Source organism: Candoia aspera, chromosome 1 (assembly GCF_035149785.1).
Source record: "Candoia aspera isolate rCanAsp1 chromosome 1, rCanAsp1.hap2, whole genome shotgun sequence".
Lineage (NCBI taxonomy): Eukaryota > Metazoa > Chordata > Lepidosauria > Squamata > Boidae > Candoia > Candoia aspera.
The window spans coordinates 36,518,466-36,542,271 of NC_086153.1; the positions used below are offsets into that span (position 1 = coordinate 36,518,466).

General features: G+C 39.7%; 1 protein-coding gene across 1 annotated transcript in view; it reads left to right on the top strand.

The window, feature by feature from the left end:
• PYGB (glycogen phosphorylase B) overlaps window positions 1–23,806 on the top strand; it is a 54,784-nt gene that overhangs the window by 8,729 nt on the left and 22,249 nt on the right. The window contains exons 2-9 of the mRNA XM_063301835.1: window positions 9,028–9,129; window positions 12,196–12,274; window positions 12,957–13,060; window positions 15,060–15,191; window positions 19,958–20,069; window positions 21,231–21,313; window positions 22,179–22,322; window positions 23,477–23,569. Of these exons, the coding sequence (XP_063157905.1) occupies window positions 9,028–9,129; window positions 12,196–12,274; window positions 12,957–13,060; window positions 15,060–15,191; window positions 19,958–20,069; window positions 21,231–21,313; window positions 22,179–22,322; window positions 23,477–23,569 (849 nt within the window). The remainder of the gene's footprint in view (window positions 1–9,027; window positions 9,130–12,195; window positions 12,275–12,956; window positions 13,061–15,059; window positions 15,192–19,957; window positions 20,070–21,230; window positions 21,314–22,178; window positions 22,323–23,476; window positions 23,570–23,806) is intronic.

Below are 23,806 nucleotides of genomic sequence, written 5' to 3' on the forward strand. Positions count from 1 at the left end.
AGTTGAGACCTGGAAACTAGGAAATGGTCCTTGTTCAGTGGCAGAGCAAAGTATTTGTCTTTCATGCAAAAACTCCTTGGGGTGTTTCTTGATAGGGCTGTGAAAGACTGTTTTCTGAAACCCTTAAGAACTCCATCAGTCTTCCCCAACCTGGTGTGCTGGACCAACTCTCACCTACCTTTTGTTAAACGTGTGCCCCAGCTCTCCTCTGGGAGCTCAAGAGAGTACTAGCACTTCATCCTCCAGTTCTTCCAGCTTTAATAACAACTCTGTGGGTTAGGTTGGGATGAGAAAGAGTGACTGGCCTGAAGTACCTTGCATGCTTCCATGGCTGGGGTGGAATTGAACCTGGCTCTCCCTGGTCCTAGTCCAAAACCTTAACAACTATGCCATGGTCCCTCTGGCTGATGTTTGGGATGTGAAATCCAACTTATCTAGAAGATACTAGGCTGGAGCCTCCTAATACAGAGAATGCTATTCTGGTACACATTGGCAGGGATGGGTAATGTGTGTCCACAGACAGAACTGGGTCTGCAGACACCTCCCTCGGGGCCTACCAGCCTTTCTGTCCTACCTGTCAGAGAGAGAGAGAGAGATTCCATGTATGTGTGTGTATTTCAAAATAAGTATCTATCCATGATTATTAGGGCTGCAGAGGGCCTTCTGTGGCAAAATTCACAGTTGTGTCATAAGCCCCAAACAATTGCTAACCAGCCAGTGGTTTTACCATCTCCTGCCAGCTATAGAGTCCCCCATTGGGGGAGATGGGCGGTGATACAAATTTAAATAAATAAATAAATAGTAAACAGAGGTTGCTCCCTAGCAACCACAGGATAGTTGACTTAAGTTTGTACAAATCTACTTCCTAGTGCTTAGGAACAGATTTTGAAATGGTCACTGTGAGGAGATGGATTAGATTTGTAGCCAATTGACCTACATAAAATCCCTGCTCAGCAGCGAAGCTCATTGGATGACCTTGGGAACTCAAGTCTCTTTCATCCAAACATAGGCTGATTGGAGAATGCAAGAGGAACCTGCCCCCCTGCACCCAGTACTCTGATCTGCAGTGGATGAATTGTCTATTTTGGTTTGCAGGAGGCTTGCTCAGAGGAGTGCCCTTAGGCTTGGACACAAGGAGAATTAAACATCGTGCCTGCCCCAGTTTTGATCACAAATATTCAAGCAGGAGTACTTCGAACCCCAGCATTTAAAGTGTCATCCTTTCCATACATAAAGATTTGGGGCTGTATGTTCTCTGGTGGGGTTCACCACCCCACAGAATTATGTGATCTGAAGAGAACCAGAGTACCCACAGATGTTACATGGATAAGACAGGTACCAAGTGCTCAGAAGGTTTTTCAGTCAAACCTGAAATCCGAATGCCAGTAATCTAACCATGCCAGCTTTTTGTAGACAAACAATCCATACACCCACCACCTGGACGGAACTTACCGAATATGCATGGTGCAGAAAAGAACCTGCTTGAGAGGTTTTGCAATTAAGATAAACATCTTTTTAAAAAACCAAAAACTGGACCTGCTCTTATAGAACAGCCCAGCATGCAGGCACTTAGCATGAAAAATTAATGAAATGGTTCACTAATCTCAGAGGACCAGAGGAGCTGGATCATCAAGAACTTAGTGTTCCTATTTGTCCATTCCTTCTCTTACTGTGAAATGATGCCTTTCAGAGATGCAAATAAAATTAGAGCCTAGAGCTGTAGAAGCAGTAGGTGGCGTGGGGAGAGCCGCTAGTTGTGATGTCCCAAAATGCTGCAGTGATATTCAGTTGCGGTCATATATGATTAGCTTTTTTCATTCAACCTTCTGTATGCAAATGTGCATAGCTTCCAGTCATCATTGATCACACCTTTGCACTGACTGTAGTTCTTTTACAAATGTATCAGTCTTTTCCTGCCCACCAGTCCCTTATGAGAAGCAAAAATCAGGCAACTCCTTCTCTCCCATCTTTTCCTTAGCACTTTTCCCATTCTGTAATTAACTTCATCCTCTAATTTTATCAGCAAATCCTATCTTCATCCATCTAGTAAATTACACAGGGCCATAATTTCAAAACAGATTGGAAATCATATGGTTCTTGCAATTGTGCAGAAATTGCTTATAAAAGCATTAGGGGGAACTAGATTTATGAGAAAAAAGAGCATTGGGGAAGGGTTAAAGCATGCACTGTATGTTCCATAAAGGAGGGCAGTCAGAACCCTGCAGAATGGAATAACTGTACAGAGCCATCCAATAATGCATCTGCAGCGTTCTTGATATATGGCAGTTCATCCTAACTCCCATCATCCCCCAAGGTGAACTGCTGAACACTCATACAATAGGAAATTCCTCTTATTATTTAATAGCAATTTCTACCAGTTAGTTTCACTTCTGCTACATTCTCTACATGATAACCTTTCAGGTATTTGAAGACTGTCATTCTCCAGGTAGAAATATTACTCTGTTCTTTTTCATAAGATTTGCTTTGCAGACTCTTTCCTATTACTAATTGCCCTCTCTGGATTAATTCTAGTTCCCCCAGGTCAGGCTCAGAAAAGAATTTCAGGGTTCAGAAGGCAAATTGTGCAACCCCTAAAATGTTTTTACAGCTTGGATTCAAAGGAGAAAAGAACGGGCTCTCCCCCCCATCCCTGCCCTTTCCCAAAAGGCATTTCTATCACCCACCTTCCTAATCAAGCAAAGCTTCCTTTCTCATCCTTGTGAGAGCAGTGGTAAAGGAAGTAAGTAGGAAGAAGAGATTTTCCCTCTCCTGTCTGTGTACTGAAAGAATAGAAGAAAGGGGAAAGTAACTCTTTTGTTCCATTCCTCTCTCTATGTAGATCTGCCACCGTTGAAATCACTAATTTAAGAGATAGGCAATGGAGAAAGGTGTGCAAGGAAGTGATCACTGAGGGTTTTTGACTTTGTGAATTAGGATAACTTTTTTTCCCTAAATCAGTATATCTCAACCTCAACAACTTTGAGATGAGTGAACTTCAACTCCCAGAATTCCCCAGCCAGCAGGCTGGCTGGGGAATACTTGGAGTTGAAGTCTACTCATCTTAAAGTTGTTGAAGTTTAGAAACACTGCCCTAAATTGTCCTAATTTCTTTCTGGGAAACTTAGAAAATTCTCAGCCTTTCCAAGAGCTTCCAAGAGTTTCCTCAACAACTTAAATAGACTTCTAGATTTCATTGTTGGGAGTTATCATTCAGTCTGACCTTTGCTAGTGTTTAATGGTTTTGATGGGGAGAATAGATTAATTTAATAATTAATAGTCTTCTGCAAAAATAAATAAATGTGGTTCATCTAGACACCCATTTCAATGAACTACAAAGCTATGTTCAAAATCACTTGAGCTGAACAGGCCTTTCACTCCTTCTGTTCCTCAAACCTGCTGCAGTAATTAGCATTATCTTTCTATTTATAGCTATTGCTTTTACCTTGGGCAGGAAATTTGCCTATCTTTCATTCTGGCTACCTTGCAATTGGTTTTGTTTTTGTTTTGTTTGCTATTGTTTCTTAGGCCTTCATTAAATGCAAAATGGCATCATTTGCAATGCCAAACTGTAATGGTATGTGGAAATGGTGGGGGGGGGGGTGTCAGCCCTCCCAGGTAAACCAGGCAGGAGACATGACTGGATGAGCTAATTCTACTTTATTGTAAGGCTACATTAACAGAATCTTGCAAGTCTGAAAGTACAAATCTCCTGCCCTCCCTGTTTACCGCCTGAGTGGTTAGAGCGGGTCCTTCCTTTGACCATTACTCTGCCATTTATCTGATCATTCTCTAAGCAGCCTCTCTTTTCCTGTCTTCCAAGGTCACCCTTGAATTCCATCATAGGGGGTGGAGAAGAGATGCTGCCTAGGGAATGATCTGACAAGAGCGGGAGGAGCCCACAGCTACATAACAGGAAGAAAAAGAAACTCAGAAAGGATCCTCCCTAACTTATCAGGCTGTAAAAAGAGATGGCAGGAGATTTATACTTTCAGACTTGCAAAATTCTGTTAATGTAGCCTTACAATAAAGTAGAATTAACTTAGCTGATCGTGTTTCCTGTCTGGTCTACCTGGGAAGGCTGACACAAACAAACAATGCTCTATTGATTTTGTTTCCCGAGGTTGGACTAGATAGCCAATCTTAGCCAACTAGATAGCCAACATTAGGAATGGAGAACTTATGGTCCACCGAGTGTTGCTGAATTACAAGTCTCAATAGCTCCAGCCAGAAAGACAGTGGTGAAGGATGCTGGGAATTGTCGTTTAGCAGTGTTGGAGAACCACAGATTCCCTACCTTAGATTTACACCACTACCTCAAAATCATTCTGTTCTAAAATCCAGCTCTGTTTTTTTTCAAGTAATGATTTCTAAAAATTAAGCATATGGGTGACAGACATAATATGTATGGAAGAGCAATTATTTTGTAGAAATGTTTTTTCTCACAAGGTTGTTATAAAATCATGAATGCACAGAAGGATTTACTGAAGGTTTGACCGGCTTGGCCAGCTCTGCAGGGGTATATCCAGAATTCAGCCTTAAATGATGCCCCCTTACAGTGATACTTGTTACCTGTAGTCTTTCTGAAGACATCTCATTGTCCGCTTCAGAGAAATAGGATGATGGACTAAATTTATTTATTACTGACACTTCTATGCCACTCCACTCCAAACAGTGCTGAGCAGCATACAGCAAGAAGACAGGTTTAAAAACAACCAAACAGGAATAAACAATATGTATTATCAGCGGTAGATCCTAACTTCCTTCGAATGCTTTCTCCCAGAGCCAAGTTTTAATTTCTTTACAGAAACTCATTTAGGAGGAGATAGTTCTTATATATGAAGGCAAATTGTTCCACAGGGCAGGCACCACCATTGAGAAGGCTCTGGTAGATGAACCTTTAATTCAACAGGGCTCTTCGTGTGTTCTGATGCTGCAAATTGCAAAATAATTCTATTAAAATCAATAAGATTATTGTGCAATTTCTAAGGAAGTATGTAAATTCCCATGGGATACACTGCAGGTGGTGGTAAAGTGACATGTTTCCTGAACTGAGTTGTACTAGTTTCAGCTTTAGTTGTGCTAAAGTATCTTTTGGCTGTTGAGCTCCCTATTATTTCTAATAGGTTCTGTTGATTTTAAATGTATGTAGGAGCCCACAAAAACAGCTATAGTCATAAATTTATTTATTTATTTATTTATTTATTTTCCACATTTTTATCACCTCCCATCTCCCCCAAAATTAATTTGGTTTATATGATGGCAGCATATAGGGACTTGCACAATACAAGGTAGAGTTCACATGCTGAACTCTCATGTGGTCATGATGTATTTCAGCCTTCACTGATCTGTTGCCTTTCACATGTGCTAAACCTGAGCTCCCATTTAAATAAGCCTTTGGACAGAATCAAATCAGATGGTTCATGTATTTTGCACTAGCCAGTCTTACTCTTGCCCACTCTTCTTTTGTCTCCTCAGCTGGTGCCCTTCCATGCACAGCCATGTCGCCAAGAACTTCCCATTTTCATTCCCTTGGAGGTTCTTCATACCCACTTCTGGAAAGCTCTTCATATTTCACATGAAACACTCTGGCCAGAAAGATAGAACTCTGGCCCGGTCAAGGTTATTCCTTGTAGTAGCCTCTTCCCCACTTGTACTTACAATACATGCAGAGGGTCTTTTCCCAGCCTGAGTGTGTGGGGAGGGGTGGGAGGGAGGGGGGTTGACTTGAAACTTCCTATTGTAATTTTAATTGCTGTAAGCTCTCCTGTATGGTGGGCTATTACTAGACCATGGAGGAACACATGATTGGGTACATAAAAATGAACAACAGCCCCACAATATCCATCTGCCCAAAGAAACTATGCACAGAATTTAGCATGTGTGAAAAAGAGAAAAGAAACAGCCACCATCATATGTCATTGGGGCTTATTCCCAGGAAAAAGTATATTTAAAGAAATACAGCCTAGCTTTAGAAATCAGAACGAGGGTCCAGACAAAAATGCAGAATATAGATTTGAGCAGCCAAACTTCCCTTGGTTTTCCTAGCACCAAATGCACCTCAAGGTCATGAGAGGTGAATGATGAAGTCATCCCAATGCCAGAAAAAATTTCCACTCCCAGCTTCTTCACAAATCTTAGCCTTTCTGCTCAGATCTAATAAATATTTCAGAATGGGTCAAGTGATCTAATTCCATTGATTTTATTTTCCTCCCCCAGGGTGAAATTTATGCTTAGTCACTTATAATATCATTCTTCTCTAAGAACCTTGTGAAATCAAGTTCCATTTCCAATCAAAGAAAGAAAATAGACACATTTGGCGTAGTTCTAAGCCCAAGAAATATTTTCTTAATGGGGAAGGCTAAATAATCCTGCCTTTATTCCCCTGTCCTTTATTTGCAGGCAGGCTGTCTGTAGTTTTCTTCATTCCTTTGAGCTCAGGCTGTCATATTAGACAGAGCCTGACATTAAAAAATCCAAATTGCAGGCAGTTCTGTTGGTATCATTTCCCTGAATGATCTCTTATTGCACGCTCTGCACCATATTGACCTTGGCTGTGCTTTGTTAGTCATAGATTATCATCTATTGCAGCTTGCATGAGCAAAAGTGCTCCATTTTTCCTTCAGAACTCATTGTTGGTCACTCTAATCCAAGGTTGGGTATTAAAAATGACTACATTACAGTGCTGTAGCCCAAGCTTTGCATCATGAAAAAATACATGCTGCATCTTGATGATTAGGGAGGATAGATTATAGAAAGAAGAGAGTCATGATGTAGCTTTAGAGAGAGAGGTTAAAATGTAATTATAGTTACAACTGCTGTGAAGAATATCAGAAGCTACTTCTTTATACCTTTATATCTTTCTTTATAACTTTCTCTTTTTTCTTTTTCTTTTCTTGCATTTTTAGCTTTTTCTATTATTTCTCTTTTTCTCTGTTCTAATTTAGTTTGTATTAGTTCTTATTATTGCTCTTGAAATTTTAATAAAAATGGCCCAAGTCCAACCCTTGAAACCTTTAAACTCTCAGCCTTTGGAATAATGAACTTGAATGTCTTGTTTTTATAGATTAGTGAAAGTTGCTTTTAAAAATATAAAGTTAGGTCCTTTTGATCTTAAAATGTGCTTAAGAAAAAGAGAAAGTTGTATGTACATTGGACACCTCAGATAATGTTTATAATGGTTGACTACAATTGCTGTGCTATTGGAATTGCAACTCAGGAGCTGGAACATTAAGTCACATCATTTGGGCATGCTCTCTGCTGCCACATTTTGTGCAAAAATTCACAGAATTTTTAACATGATTTAGAACAACTACTGTATATCAAAGATGCAGGTTTTTTTGTAGCTCCAGTAATTGAACTTACCAAGATTTGTGGGTATCTCCATATGGACTCTATTAGTAAATCAAGACCTTTTGCTCATGGGGCACGTCCAAAAGAAATGTTATGTATTAGTGGAAGGATGAATCCACACTTGATGTTCAGAAGTGAATTTCTGATAAGCTTTGTTTGTTAACATTTAAGTTAGACGATTCTTCAACAAAGAAAGAAAATGACTTAATTAATTTGGTCAATTTGTTTGGAGTTGTTCTTATTATTATATGCACTTCTAGCCCCTTTCACATCTTTTTATTCTTCCCAGTCCAGTGGAACGTTGGAAAAAAAATGTGTAAAGGGGCTTGAGACTTTGTCAGCAGAATAATCCCCCCCTCAAAAAAAAAAACCCAGAATGAGACCAAATTTGGTAAGGCGGGAGAAGCTGGCAAAAGGTTGAATTTGTAAATGGGTCAGATCCAACCAAGCACTTAAGAGAAAACTTTCTTGAAAAATTATCCCAAAGCATTGCTGCAGGCTTGGCGACTGGGCAACTCCATTCTAAGTCCCCCCCAGTCATGTGACCCAGAGCCGAGCATATAGTCTGCCCTGGCCTTCCTAGGGCACACATACACACCAGTTCACAGAGTTGCAACATGGGAGAAGGTAGAAACACCCATACACAAAGGCAACACAACCAAACCTACCCTGATTAGACCCTCAGACACACACAATGCATATACACACAGAGGGAACATATATGCAGACATCCTGATTAGTCCATGAAGAAAAAGTGGGTGCACACTGTGCTTCATTACACAGAAGAAAATACAGACATCTCCTGATAAAGTGATCAGAAACAACTTCCTACCATGTTATTTTAATGCTACCTCACAGTTACATCTAGGCAGAGTTTTCTTGATACATTATTAAAGGATTCTCTCCAGGAGGTTGCAGACAGTTTAGGGGGGGTCACATTTGAAAAAAACACTGTTCAGGCCTGCGCAGACCACCGGGGTGTCAGCATGGCATGGCATGGTCAAAAAAGTCAAGAGAGCAGCTTCAATCATGTAATTGAAGCTCCACCCATTTTTTGTATGCCTTGTGTGCACATTAACAATGCACAGAGGTTCGGTTGCCCTGCCGCGATTGCCATTTTGACTTTTTTGAGCATACCTTTCAGATACTGGCAAGCAAAGTGGGCACTATATCCAACCCCCCTCTGGCTTTGCTCCTTGATTTGCCTGCATAGTCCTGCAGTGACAACTGTGTTGAGAACTCTTGTGATACATAGATTAAGATTTAATTATTAAAGTTCATGTATTTATTTCTCTGCTTTTATGGAATTTACAGAATGTACAACAGCCCTGTCCTAGTTGCAGAAATGAAATGAAGAGTTGCATCATTGCTGTCTCTGTGGTCCCAAGATGGAGTCTGTGTGATGTAGTGGTTGGAATGTTGGGCTGAGACTAAGACGACAATGGTTCAAATACCCACTCTGTCATAGGATAAGTCTGGACTAGTCACTATCTCACAACCCCACTGACCTCAAAAGTGGTTGTGAGGATAAAATAGGAGGGATATAAATGACACAGATATTGTTCTGAGCTATTTGTAAGGGTATATAATAGGAACGGACTAGTCACCTACTACATGGCTCGGGGCGCAAAACATACCAGGCCGTATAAACTCTGTCTTTTTTCTCTGCTTTCCTAGCGTATTTATTACTTGTCTCTGGAATTCTATATGGGCCGAACACTTCAGAACACGATGGTGAACCTGGGTCTGCAGAATGCCTGTGATGAAGCTATTTATCAGGTGTGTTCTTCCTGTGAGGCTTGGACTGGTACTATTCAGTTTGTTCATATAAGGACGCATGAGGCGCTTATAATATTTTTATGTACAGTTCATAGATGGTATTAAAATTCAGAAAATCTCAGTTTTTTTATTTTTTAGAAAAGGTTCTTTCCCTCCTGGGTTTTCAGGAAAATAAAACATGATTTTTTTTTTAATCATGTTACTATATAATCAAGCCATGAGCCTTTAAAATAGTGGGGCATTGACCTGATCAGTGGTGAGCAACACGGTGACAAGAACATTTCATGGATAGCATCCATGTCCCCATTTTAATTCTCCAATATCAGTTTTAAAGATTAAGTCTAGTTAATTATGTAATCCCATTTTTATGGGAAGTCATTTCAATTTCAATCATTTCACAAATCAAGGATGAGCCACATACAGATGCCAATATAGTGGTTCAGCAAATCACCTTAAAGGGTTTATAATGCTGGGGAATCATGGGTGCATTGTTTTGCAAATTGGGTGAATATGAGTTCCTAAATATTTTTCTTCCTCTGTTTCTGGTAGCAACAGAGTAGAAATTAAACTCACAGAATCTGTAAGATACAGAAGGAAACAAGGAAGGAAATTAGCGAATCATTAGCAACTGCATTCCTTTAAATTTGGACATAAGAGCTTCTGCACTGTACAGCCTAGCTACCTTTAAAGATAATATTTTACTTATATTACTGGGATTTCTTCAGTATTTGCTGCTAATCCACTGATTCACAAATTGAAGAAAACAGACAGATTTGAGCAAATGCCAGGCTATTTTTGTATTTTAAACTTCAGATCACATTTTCTCCCCAAACCATCAGATAAACCTTAATTTGTTTGATTTCCTGTTACCCCATCCTTGAGAACCTTGGAGGATTAATCAATAGCTTTTGAGAGTGGAGCAGTCTTCCTTATAAACCCTAACCCTTATCTGTTCAAAAGGAATGCCAAGTCATAGTTTGGCCGAACTATGGATTATGAACCATATCTCAAGGTGCGAAGGCACCATTTTTCTCTCTTTTTCTTATTTTTCTCTCTTTTTCTTCTCTTGCTCTCACCACAGTACTCTTATCTGTTTGATATCTGGATGTAAACTATATTAATAAAGAGCCCACTAATTTTTAGAGCCTTGTAAGGTTTCAGTCTAATCCGCCCACAGCACTTTAAACGTTTATTGCTGAAAGCAGTATGACTCATGGATTCCAGGCCTTTTGGCAGAGCTGCTAATGTGATTTAGTCCTGAATAGTTACCTTGCTATCAGATTCATGAAGAGTCAGATTCTCTCTCTGGGCAAGGAGAAGCTGTTTTATTTGGAAAGAAATCAAGCTGAGGATGTTCACAGTGGAAAAATCAAGGCAAATAACCCTCCTACTATCAGGAGCCCAGGCCCAAACTATATATGAGACCTACGAGATTCATGATCAAATTTCCTGACAGTTTAAGTTTTGGTTAAAAGCAGTTGAAAGGGGAGAGAGGATGTCCATTCTTGGTCTCAACAAAAGAACTGGGGAGGTGTGAGAATTAGCACCTTTCCTGTACCTTCCCTAATTTAAATTGGATCTGAAGCTGTTAGTAGTGCTAGGGGAAAATTCAGCTACTTATTTTTGTTTTGTTCTGTTCTGTTCTGTTCTATTTTAAGATGTTAGGTCTCCCACCAGAAACAGTTTTCTGTTTTCTCTAACTTTGTGCTAACAATGTAAGCAGGGAGCAGTTGAGATCTGGACAAAAAGATTGACCTCCCGATCCTGCTCTGATTAAAAGCCATTGCTCCATTTTAATCATTGCTCCCAAAATGTGGGAGACCAGATTAGATCTTCTGTATCTCCACTTGCTTTGTTCTCAGTTCCACATGAGCAATGATAAATAATCCAAATGTAATTTCAGAGAGTTTGAAAAAGCAGTGGAGCTGAAACAATGGGTTCTGCAGCCACTGATAGGAATCCTGTCAACAAAAGAGCAGAGATTACAGCAGAAGCTAAGGGAGATATGAAAGATGTGTGGAGGACCTTGGTAGAAACAAAGGAATGTACTATTTTAAACTGCAGTACATTAAACATGATTAAATTAGGCTGTGGGCATATTGTTTTGTTTACCAAAACAAGCCTTCTAGATCCAGCTGCCCTTTCAGATGTGTCACATGAGAAGCCAGCTTATTCACAGATCTAGGTTAAAATTTCATCTCAAATGAGATACCTGCTGGGTGATCCTGGACCAGTCTCTCAGCTTGACCCACCTCTCAAGGTTGTTGGTAGGGACAAATCTGATAACACAAATGTGCACTTCCCAGATCAACAGAGGGCTAGATTCAGATATGATAGGACAATTTTGTTGGAGTGCATCAATGAGTCAAGGGAGACATTGATGCCTCACTATCAGCCTGGCTGGGAGCACCGCCATTCAGTCAGAGCACCAAATTTCTACCCAAGTATTTGGCCTACCCAATCTCTTAAATTTTGAAACATTCTATTTAACTTTTATTTACATTGTCTGTCAAAAGTATGATACAGCTAATTTTATTAGCTTTGCTGGTTTAAATCATTTTCTTTTTCATTTTCTGATAAAGTAACATGACTGTATTGGTTAAATTTGCTCTGATTAAAGTTGATTCTAACCAATTAACTAAATCTGATTAATAAATATTTTAAATTGTTTCAATTAAAATAGTGGTAGAGAACCTATTTAGCCTTGGGGGTACATTTACCCAGGAAATTTGTCAGGGGTTGGGAGACCATGTTCTCTTTTAAGATTCTTAACAGAAAAGAGAGAAAACTGTGGAAGTGAGATGATTGTAAGGTATTTCACACAAACATTCATTCAGTGACATTAAATTCTTCAATGTTCATAAAAGGCACAGCATTCCAACCTAAATTACATGGGTAGCAACAGAATTTAGAAATCAACCTTACTCCAAGATCAGAGAGAAGCAGAGTTTGAATAAGGTGTTCTTCGTCTATCAGAAGGCTAGAATGAAGGAATGTTGGGAATTCCGAGTAGAAAACTTTACATTGTCGTGGTATTTCCTGTCTTTTGCTTACTCCTCCCAATAGCTCGGCCTAGACTTAGAAGAGTTGGAAGAGATTGAGGAAGATGCTGGCCTTGGCAATGGAGGACTAGGGCGTCTGGCAGGTGAGCAGCGACAGTTGATGAGAAGATGCCAATACGTTTCTACTGAGGAGGACCATTTGTACTGTAATAAGGGGGGTAAGGGAATTCAGAGAAACTAAGGAGATGGAGTGTAGAGCTGATAAAATAGGATGCAGAGTTTGGATGGCTCCCAGTTAGCCAACTGTCTTGATAAGCATCTTGTTTGGCCGGTGTGAGAAGCTGAATTCTGCCTAGCCAGACTTTGCTAGCATGGCTGCGCTTTGTTCTTCAGGAACTGTAACAGATCTATGATGAAATGGAAACCTGTTTGCAATATTGATATAAAGCCCTTTTTATAGAATTCATATCACATGAATTAAAGTATTGAAACTGTTATCTTTTTTACCTAGTGATAATCTTAACGTAACAACTCGGAAAGCTAACTCTATAATCTTACTGCCCCATATTGCAGATGGGAATTGGGGCTGAGAGGAAGTGCCTTTACTAAGGCCACTTTGTGAGTTCACAGGAGAGCTGAAATAAAAGCTAGACCTTTCATGTTTTCTAGCTCAATCTCTTAGCCACTATCCCACCCCATCCCTCATTCTTTTGGGGCTGTGCAGTCTTATAAACTCAAGCACAGTGAGGTGCATTAGTAGCAGCTGCTTGTCTGGCTGTTTATTTCTGTCTAGCAATAAAGCATGTTGTTTCTTTTCCATGATAGCTTGCTTTCTGGACTCTATGGCAACACTGGGGCTTGCAGCCTACGGCTACGGAATCCGCTACGAATTCGGAATTTTTAATCAAAAGATTGTCAATGGCTGGCAGGTGAGGGAATGATCATTCCTTGTTTCTGTCTGTCTTGTCAGGTGCTCCTAGAAATAATCAGGCTTGGAAGAGAACTGTGGTGGTAGCTGAAGCTTGTACAAAGCCTTAGGAAAAAATAGCAAGAAGGAAAGGTGGTGGCATAAGCCTACTATCTGAGAACTTTACAGGTAGTCCTCACTTAGTTACCACAATTGGGACTGGAAAATCAGTTGCTAAGCAAAGTGGTCATTAAGCAAATCTGACCCAATTTTACAACCTTTTTGTGGTGGTCATTAAGCGAATCACTGTGGGTGTTAAGTGAACCACGTGGTCATTAAGCGAACCTTATGAATCCTTATCATTGGCTATGCTCACTAAGAATCATAAAACCACTGAGTTGGATGGAGCCACTTAGGTCATCAAGTCCAACCTTCTGCTCAGTGCAGGAATACAGATTCAAGCATCCTTGACTAATGATTGTCCAGCCTCAGCTTGAACACATCCAGTGAAGGTTGGTCTACTACTTCTCTGGAAAGTGGGCTTGCTATCAAACTAATGTAAACTGAAATTAATATGTAGAGGGGGCTGGATGTTGGTTCATCCTTACATAGGGCTTTGATTCTCAAAAGATGGCCCACAAGACATATCTTACTCAACAAGCCCCTGCAACTAGCTAGCGTTGCCAGGTGGCAGTCTAAGCACCAGGTACAGCAGCTGATGGCAACTTCGGTGAATACCAGGATCCCAGGATAGGTATTGTCCACAAGGGCAAGTTGGAAAAGTCTAGTGGAAAAGGCTGGTGTGCTCCACTATTGGACGTGGTGATGGTGGACATGCAACACACTGTATTAGGAAATAGCAAGTCATAAGTATTTTTAATGGGTGCCACATATCTAAACAGGTTATCCTGTGGATTGCTAGCATCATAAAATGCTACTTTCATGATGCCAGATCTTGAAGCTATGTAGGTGAATTAGGAGCTATAATATCTTTATAATAAAATTAACACTGACTGCATCTTCTATGATTTTAGGCTCAAGGATTTTAATTTTCATAGTTCATGCACTGAGAAATGTACAAAATACTTTCATTAAAAGTGAGATTGTTGGAGATGCTGTTATATGTAGCCATTTTAATTTTTTTCCATATTCATTCCTCACAACATACCTCATTTCTACCCACTACATTGCTACCAGCATGTACAATTAAAATTTCTCCATTCATTTTTTCATCTTTTGTAAACATTCTACCAAGATACACAAATTCATCTCCTTGTTTTGGTTTTTTGTCATTTATGTATAACTGGCAATTGTTCATTCCAATTTCCCTGTCACACATATCTACTGGGGTCTGATACACTGATTTTCAGATACATTCTCCTCTTTGCATCATACAATCATATCTAATATTTGCTATAAATCATTCAAGTTCTCTGTCAGCAACATGGTATTGTATACACACATTCATGTCCCCAAGTGACCCACCTCTAACATCACCAGAAGCTTTCCTTATACATTTATCCATAAATACACTAAGAAGACATCACATATCCTTGTCTTGATCCCTGTTCAGTGCTGAACCACTTGTTAAGCATTCCATCCATTTTCACACATGCTTTATTTCTATCACATGCTACTCTTACTGCATTCAGGAACCAACTTTTAACTCCATATTTTTGCAAAGAATTACATAAACCCATAAGCAACTCAATTAGCTTTATTATACACGTTTCTCAGAATCAACAAATGTACAATAAACTTTCTTTTTCATAGTCATACATTTCCCAGTGCATTAATTATGATAATTAAAAGGAAGATATATTTTTTAAAACTAAAAAGACTGGAAACATGAAAAAGATCATTATCTGGCACCAGAATGACTACAATGTTGTGCTAGGTGATCAGTTTTGGAGAGGGCACCCCCACATCCATTCAGCCATTGAAACAGCCCTTGTTCATTAATCTCACCTCTTTGGCCGAAGAACGCAATTTTTTTGGTAAATCACTTCTCCTTGTTTCAGGTGGAAGAAGCTGATGATTGGCTGCGCTATGGCAATCCTTGGGAAAAAGCCCGCCCTGAATACATGCTTCCTGTACATTTCTATGGTCGGGTAGACCATACTCCTAATGGGGTTAAATGGATTGATACTCAGGTACACCTTTTACAGCTGCATATGGGAAGCCATTATTTATAGGGACAAAAGAGCCAAAGGACATACTTTATATGGTGGTGGTCTTGTGTTTGGAGATTTTGACAATAGCAGTGAATACTTGTCTACCTATCCTCCATGTTACAAGAGTAATAATTACCCAGTAGCACTTCCCCAGTTCATTGGATTACAACTCACATAGAAGGGCTGGGTAAGAACAACTGTCTAGTAGGGTAATGCTCAAAGGAGGCATCAAGGAAGGCAAGGGCAGGAGCAATAAATGCTTCTTGAATAGCTTTGCCATCAAACAGACACTAGGAATGTGTCAACAATACAGTGTGAATTATTCCAGTTTTTACCTTACCTTCATTCTAAATGATTTAGGTCACATTGTCTGAGTCAGACTGAGTCAGTTCAGTTGGGATCAATTTGAATTATAAAAGTCCATGAGTGCCGGCACAAACATCGTGTGAATTTATCCAAATCAGATCAGTTTGCATGCAATTGATGGGGAGATTTGATTAAATTTATCAAACCAGAACTTTTTGTTTTGTTCTCAAACTACTGGCTGTCATGACCTGGTACCTTCCAGATACATTGAGACCAACATGCCCATTATCCCCAGGCAGTAAAGGCAGCATGTATGAACATCAAATTTATAAAGCTGGTGTGTGAGTGAGTCATTGACCAAAAAAAGAAAAAAATGGGGAAAAACCATGGTACGCAGGTAGAAAAACAGTGGGCTTAGTCCACTAAAAACACCTCTGCAAACACCATGGCAATGAATGGGAACTGGTTCAAGACTGCAAGTCTTTAAAGCCAAATGCTTGGATAATTCTTCAGTTCTCAGAAGAACAGGTTTTGACATATTTTTCTGAATGCCATCTCAGTACTGAAGGCAGAATATCCTATGGCACTTTAGAAACAGATGGATTTATTGCAGCATGAGCTTTTGCAAATATGGGAAGCCTTCAAAGCAATTCAAAACATGGATTTCTGTGCTTCTTACAAGCCATATTTGGGCCTGCTCTGGCTGCAGCCTCTCTATGTTTTCCACATACACAGTGGGCCACAGTGTCCCACATTTGTTGCCAAGCAGCATATAATTGGTTTAAACAGCAGCATTCCTTTGAGAGATGGACTAACAAATGAGTGTTCTTTGCTAGAGAGACATTCAAAACTGAGGTTTGGTGCCATTTTTCAGCTGTTTAGGAGCTACACGACTTTCCATAGGTAGTTGCATTTGTTACGTGTTTCATTATTCACTTGTTAGGAGATATGTGACTAGCCCATAAACTTCCCATAGGTGTTCAATTTTTTTAAACCAAGTCATTTAGAGCATGCTGATAACATCACAACTGCCTCATGAGATAGATCAGATCTGGACACAGCAACTTGACAAGCTTATGTCAGCCCAGGACTTGATCCTGGATGTTCCAGATCAGCATACAAAACCGCTAAACTGGAGCTGCTTTTCTCCTTTGTCCAGTTCTGGTTTCCACTCCCACTTTGAATAGTCCTCCACACTTACTTACTTACTTACTTACTTACTTATTATTACAAGCAGTTTTATGCTACTTGGGTCAAGCAAATCTATGTGGCTTAAGAGCATATGAAGAGTCCTGTTGGATCAAGCCAGCAAACCAGCATTCTGTATCACACATTTGTGAGGGTTCTTTGCTTTCCAAGGACTGGACACACCACAGGGTAGCAAATCTATACACAATGCTTTATTGCAGCACACAGCTTCTCCAACAACAGGCTATTGCTCTGGGTCAACTCCACCCTTCTAGGACTTGCAAGTTGCTGTTGCCACATAAATACGTCTTTAATACTCAGTACTTTATACTCAGTCTTTTAATACTCTGTTCAAACAAAAGTCTCAAAGTCTATAAAGTAGCATACAACCTTTGCCTTTTTCCAAAAGTTCCTACACTAGTTGGGATGAGGTGCTGCCTCAGCATGGTTGTTCTTCTAGTTGCTACTGAGCTCCTGGCAAAGCTCCAAGCTCCAGGCAAGACTCCCACCAGGATATGCTGCTCACCATAACTTGTGGTCCTGGCAATTGGATGATAGTCCTCTTGCCTGCTTGCAATAGCTGCCAATCTCCAGACATCGCCTCCACTTCCCTGTCTGTATGCCGTTTGCTTATCACCTACACACACCTCCCCACTCTGTCTTAGCATTTGCTTTGGTAAGCTAAGAGCCTGGGTGGGGGGAGGCTGCCTCTGGACAGCCGCACATCCTTCAAAACACCAGGGTGTGGCTCAGTTATCACGGGCAGCTGGAACAGTTTGGATGCTTGTGAGTAAAGTTGTGAGTTAATGAATGAATATATGAGAGAAATGGGGTGAGAAGCGTTTCTACCTGGCCTGCAGCTCCTTTTCCCAACTTCATTCCCTCACAACATTGGCCAATCCACTACCCTCAAGAATCTCACAAACATATACAGGGGGACAAGAGACTTGTTGATTGTTGCTCTTCAGCAGCTGATATTTGAGATACTGTAATCTCCCCATGATTCAGGAGGAAGTAAATTGCCATTGGAGGGGTGAACACTGATAGCCTGATACTCCATAAATCTGTCTAATCTGCTTTTAAACCATCTAAACTGGTGACCATTGCCACATCTTACGGCAGCAAATTCGGTAGTTATATAGCCTAGATTTTCTTCTGTGTAGTTAAAGGGATGGCTCTAACATAATTTCATACAAAAGTGGCTGTTATCATGGTGTGTTCAGGCCGTCCTTTAACTGGGTCTTGGAGATGTGAACATTCTGGGATTTGTAGCTGTAACATATCCAGAGAACACCGGATTGGGATGGCTGATCCAGGTGATCAAGGCATATTAGAAATTCTGCTCAGATATCTTTTACACATTAACACACTGTATCACTTTTGATATACGTCTCTGTAATAAAGCTAGTAACTTTACCATTTTAATTCTGATTGTTCTGGCCCATCTTTGATTAAAAAGTAAGCCTATTGTCGCTAAATAAATTAAAACATCCTGGAACTCATGCCATATTAAAATATGGTCTGTTCTATTCTGGCTTAATGCATTTTATCAGTCTAAACATTTGGGGTTTATTCAACAAATTAATAAAGCAGTTTATGGAATAATGCCCAACATTTGCCAGCTATAGGGCTGCATTGGGCTTTATGGCACATCTTGAAAGCCATACTCTAAAAGGGGCTGAGGGGCACATGTTTATTTTTTTTAATTGTATTTTATAGTAGTTTTTGTTTTTATTATTTTGAATTATTTTGTTATTTTTAATATTTAAAAATAACACTTTATACTTTATTTTTTATATTTAATGTTATTCCTTTATTTCCTAATATTTGTTCTTAAAATGTGTTACTGATTTTAGAAGAAATTATGATGGCCACACTAAAAAAAAGAAACTGCCACTTCAGAGCTTCTCTACTGATGCAAAAAAAGTACTGATCTTTTTTGTTTGCTTTGGAACAAATGAAAGAAGCAACTTGCTTCTTCCTTCCGTTCCAGAAAAGGAAGGAGAAAAGGGACACGTTTTTGTTTTATGAGTAGAAGAAACTGTAAAACAGAGTCTTGGTCTCATAGTTCCCTCTGTTAAAGGGGAAAAAAAGGTTACAACTTTTTTTCCCTTTTGGAAGGAACAGAGAACCTGCAGTCTGTAAGCCAGTGAGTAAGTGAGTATAGCACAGAGAGGCTGGAGAAAAGCAGGCAGGATAGGACGGAGGTCAGTGAAGGGGGGGGGCTGGATGGATTGGGCAGAGGGTGGAGGAGGATGAATAGGCCGGGAAGAATCAGGCCAAGTCGGCAGGGAAGGCAGGGTCGTGGGTGTCAGAAGAACAGTAGAATATCCGAGAAAGAGGACATGAAAAGGGAGAGATATGTGGTCAACCATAGGAAAGAAAGCAGTCTTGCACAAAGAAAGAATGGGGGGGGTAGGAAAGACGACCCAGACAGAGAGGCAAGAGGGCAGCATTTGGGGTGGCAAAAGTCTGGTCAAGAGCAGATGGGAAATGCAGCAATAGGTGGACACAGGAGGATAGAGAACAGGGTGGGGGGATCTGGGGATGGCGCTGTGGCCTGCTCTGAACCACCCAAGGCCCAGAGGCTCACCTTTGGAGTACTCCTGAATTAGTGGATTGCATGAACCTAATCACGGTTTTGGTTTTTATGTTGTTCTACTAACAAAGATGTTCCTCAGGAGATAATGGGGACTCTGAGAGAGGAATGATGAGGTTGCTAAACTGCCAAGAATGAGAGCATTACATAATTAAGTTCACTTCCAGCCCCTTCAAAGAACATTCTTCTCTGAATGCTTCATTCAGTAATGTCTGTGGCTGAGCTCCAAGTTACTTTGCAGGTTAAAGCACAGCAGATCCTTCTTTGTTCTGTCAAGTGCCTGCCTACCGAGACCTGAGGAGCCCCAGCGCTGAACTTTCCTAAATGCCAAGTTAAAACAGTTCCAAAGGGAGGCTTGGATTATCTTCTTTTCTCTTCTGCTTTTTGTATTGGAATTGCTTTCCTTTTGTTGAGCTCCCAGCTCTGCTTTTGATAATACAAGGGTCTGTTTTGCTGTTTAATGTCATTATTTTTCTCATGTTATTATTTGGAATATATTAAGCTATGCTGTTTTGAATTGTAAATCACCTTTTTTAAACAAAACAAGCAGGATATACTTGAGTGAACAATTGCAGTGCCCTTTAGCTACAGGTTATCATTTTTTATGTCACTAAGTTAACCCATCTTTACTTGACCTCTTGCTCCATGTTAGGTTGTTCTTGCTATGCCTTATGATACACCTGTTCCAGGATACAAGAACAATACAGTTAATACCATGAGACTGTGGTCAGCCAAGGCACCTAATGATTTCAACCTTGAAGAATGTAAGTTGTCTTATTCTGGAATTGGTTGATCTTTTTGTTCTGGAAAAATTGATGGGGTGCACGTTGTAAGGGAGTGTGCAAAAACAGCTTCTCCATTTTCAGTTTACCATTCATCAAGTAATTAGCGTGGTTTTCTTTCAGTGGCTAGGTGAAGCTAATTCTTCGTTGTGTTTATCTACTATTACATGTTCTCAGGAAGAAAAGAAAAGGAATACTGGCCACCAAATGTTTGCTCTGGACATGTTTTATTTAATTTACTGGACATGTAATTTTTTTTTAATTTACTGGACACGTAATTCTTAAGTAGCAGCTAGGGAGAGAGGTTTGGCCCGTGGTGACTGGACTTTAACTCTTCCTTCCTTCATTGCAGCCCCTTTCAAATTCTCTCTGTGGCCATTCTGTGTGACCTCACACAAATTCTCTCTCCAAGCCACTCTTCTGTAGAAAAGAAGCTGCTCTTAGTGTCAATAACCAGCTTCCCTTCCTTTGTGGATAACAGAATTGGGAAGAGGATTTTTATCAGAACTAGGACATGGGGTAAAGAATTATGCCTCTTATGAGCCAGAGATTGAGTTCTCTTTTTGGTTTTCTCATGACTTCAGTTCAAACAAAAACACTTTTGCACATTAAAATGGAATGTGTTTAACATCATATACAGTTTAGCCCATAACAATAGAAACAGATAAACTGGCCCCAATCATAAATTCTATTAAAATTTCCTTGTATATAGCAGATACTGAAGAGGATTATGTCATCTAGCTTATTTAGATGTCCCTTGTACACACTTAGAAAGTACAGAGATTTTCCTTTCCACATGCTTAGGTTCTAAACAGGTGACATGTATGTATGAAGGAGCTGGTTCTTCATTTCCCCAGCAGCACTCAATTTAACATGTCTCAAGAGCTAGACAGACAGTTGAGCAAAGAATCCAGTTGTTTGCTTCACATTTAAAATAAATTCAACCTGGAACTTTTCCCTTTGCAGTTGTAAACAAAATTTGAGTTTCAAGTTGAAACTTTTGAAATCCTCAATGAACAAAGGGAAGTGGTAAGGAGAAGCTATGAAATTAGTGCTGTGCAGTGGTAGATGCATACAGTTCCTGGAGTATTCCACTTGGTAGATGTGACTCCTCTGAGATATATCTTCATCCTCTTCCCCTAGTTAATGTTGGTGATTATATCCAGGCTGTGTTGGATAGAAACCTGGCAGAAAACATATCCAGAGTGTTGTATCCCAATGATAATGTAAGTATCTGCTGCATTGCGCAGTGTAAGTGCAATGTAAGTGCTACATTAAATCTCTTCTGGCCAAAAGTGAATTGCTGACTTCATTTTGCTTCATTCCTGCTGACTGTCTTTGAAAAGCTATTTGTTTGTGTGCACTGGGCGGGAGCCCCCCGTTTTCCTCTTTTCCAGTGGACCTTTCAGCATCTTCAAAAAGCTGCTCCTGATGGAAGGAGGGATACAGAAGCTATAGTGGGAGCATGAAATTTATGAAAATTATGTGAAAGACACAAGTGAAGTTTAGCTTGCATGTACTTACTCAGAATAATTTCCCTCAGTTCTATCTTCCTGCATTCCCTCCTCTGCCATTCTGGACCAATCTCTGTTCAGGAGCAGCACAATACACAGACTCTAGTAATCTTTTCCTCCACTCAGATAGTACTTTTACATGTATTGGAATGTGCCCAGGTCAGGGCCATTGGATACACAATGCAGAGAGATTTAAGTCACTTGTTTTGTGAGATGGGCGGCTATATAAATAAATAAAATAAGCGTGCTTAAGTCCCACTTACTTTCAGAGGAAATTAAAAGTGTTTCCATGTTCTTGGGATCAGTGCTGATCTGTGAACAGCAAGTGTGAATATTTGTTCTCTGTAGAAACTTATTAAAAAAAAGCTGCCTTTTATATAAAATATGGACCTGAGAGAGGAAACCTCTGAGAATTAAACCCTATTGGCAAAGCTCATCTCATTTGCTCTGGAAAGGAGCTTGATTTCTATGATCCCTCAAATCATCGCCATTATTATCCTGCTTTATTTTTGGTACCTTCATGGTGTTGCTTCTGCAATAGACTGATATAACCTCTTTTCCCCACTGCATTCCTAAGTTTTTTGAAGGAAAGGAATTACGTCTGAAACAGGAGTACTTTGTGGTAGCTGCCACTCTCCAGGACATCATACGGCGATTCAAGTCTTCCAAATTTGGATGTCGCGACCCAGTGAGGACCTGCTTCGAAACCTTCCCTGACAAGGTGAACATTTCACATGAGGGCTAATACAAATCATGAAATAAATCATTTTAATTTTAAAGAATACCTTTCTCTCTCTCCGACAATGTTTGGTAGTCTTTTGATGTTAAGAAAGGCAAATTAAACAGAACATTGTTTAATGTTAGAAATCTCTCCCTACAGTACTGAAGTCCTGTGATCTTTACAGTAATATTATCGGTGTGCATAGAATTATGCCATTCTTTTAATTTTTGTTGTTATTTCATATGATGTTTACATTGTTTAGTGACAACAAATTATTAATAAGCCCTATGTTAACAAATGTATAGTTTAATCAGTCATTTACCTAGCTACTTCAGCCTCCAAAATGTTTTATAGATTTAATCAGATTTTATAGATTTTACCAGTCATCTTTGTCATTGACCTTTTGAGTTGGATATCATGAATATGAAGGGGGTTGTGAAACTGTATGCAATACAGCATCAAATTCAGTTTTCACAAAACACAAATTCAGCAATAAGCACCAGTAACAAAAATTAGATAACATACTTTACCTATTTTAATTTTCATCTTCTCCAATTTGCATAATTGGAAGAGGATTTGTTTTTTCTTTTCAAAAGAAAATTGTGTGTGTCATTTTTATTATGTTATTATTTTCTCCTGCTGTGACAACTTGGAAAGAATAGTTAAGACCTTTGGAAAAGTGAACTGATATAGTTTCATAAGAGTAGGAAAATAAGGACAGACTGGGAGTCTGGCAGATTATGTTCCTGGAATGTATGAACAATTGAAAAAAAAAATGTTTCTGAGCAGCAGCCCTAAATACTTCTTTAGCATATTTTCTGTTCCTTTACTTTTAATAAGGATTAAAAATTTATTTTCTTAAACTTGAAAATACCAAGTACAAGATTCTTCACAAGTCTGTGGACTTTGCAGTTGGCCAGATTACTTATGATTAAAATCCTGTCGTTCCCCCAAAGCCCCTATTAATAATCTTTTTTTTCCTGTTTTCCTGTTTCTAGGAATTGAAATTTAGAGTAGCTAGCCTGTGATTGCCAAATGGCCATCAGCATAAACTGAAACCAGACTTTCCATTGTACCCCATAGACTTACTGGGCTTTTTCTGGATGGAAATAATGGAGAATTTGATATTAAGGTTTACGTTGTCCATTTTACAGGTTGCCATTCAGCTAAATGACACTCACCCAGCCCTCTCTATTCCTGAGCTCATGAGGATCTTCGCTGATGTTGAACGTATGGATTGGGATAAGGTGAGAGTAGAATGGGAGGCAAGAAAGACACAGCCTTTAATCACCAACGGGTTCTTTCAGAAACTGCCAAGAGATCCGCCTTCCCCAACTTGATGCCCCCCAGATATCCTGGGATTGAATTTTCTAGAATTCCTAGCCAGGATGGTGAGCAGCTGGATTCTGAGAGTTACAGCCCAACACAGCTGAAAGGTATCAGGTTAGGAAAGGCTGCCCAAGATGACTCACTCATGCCAACTC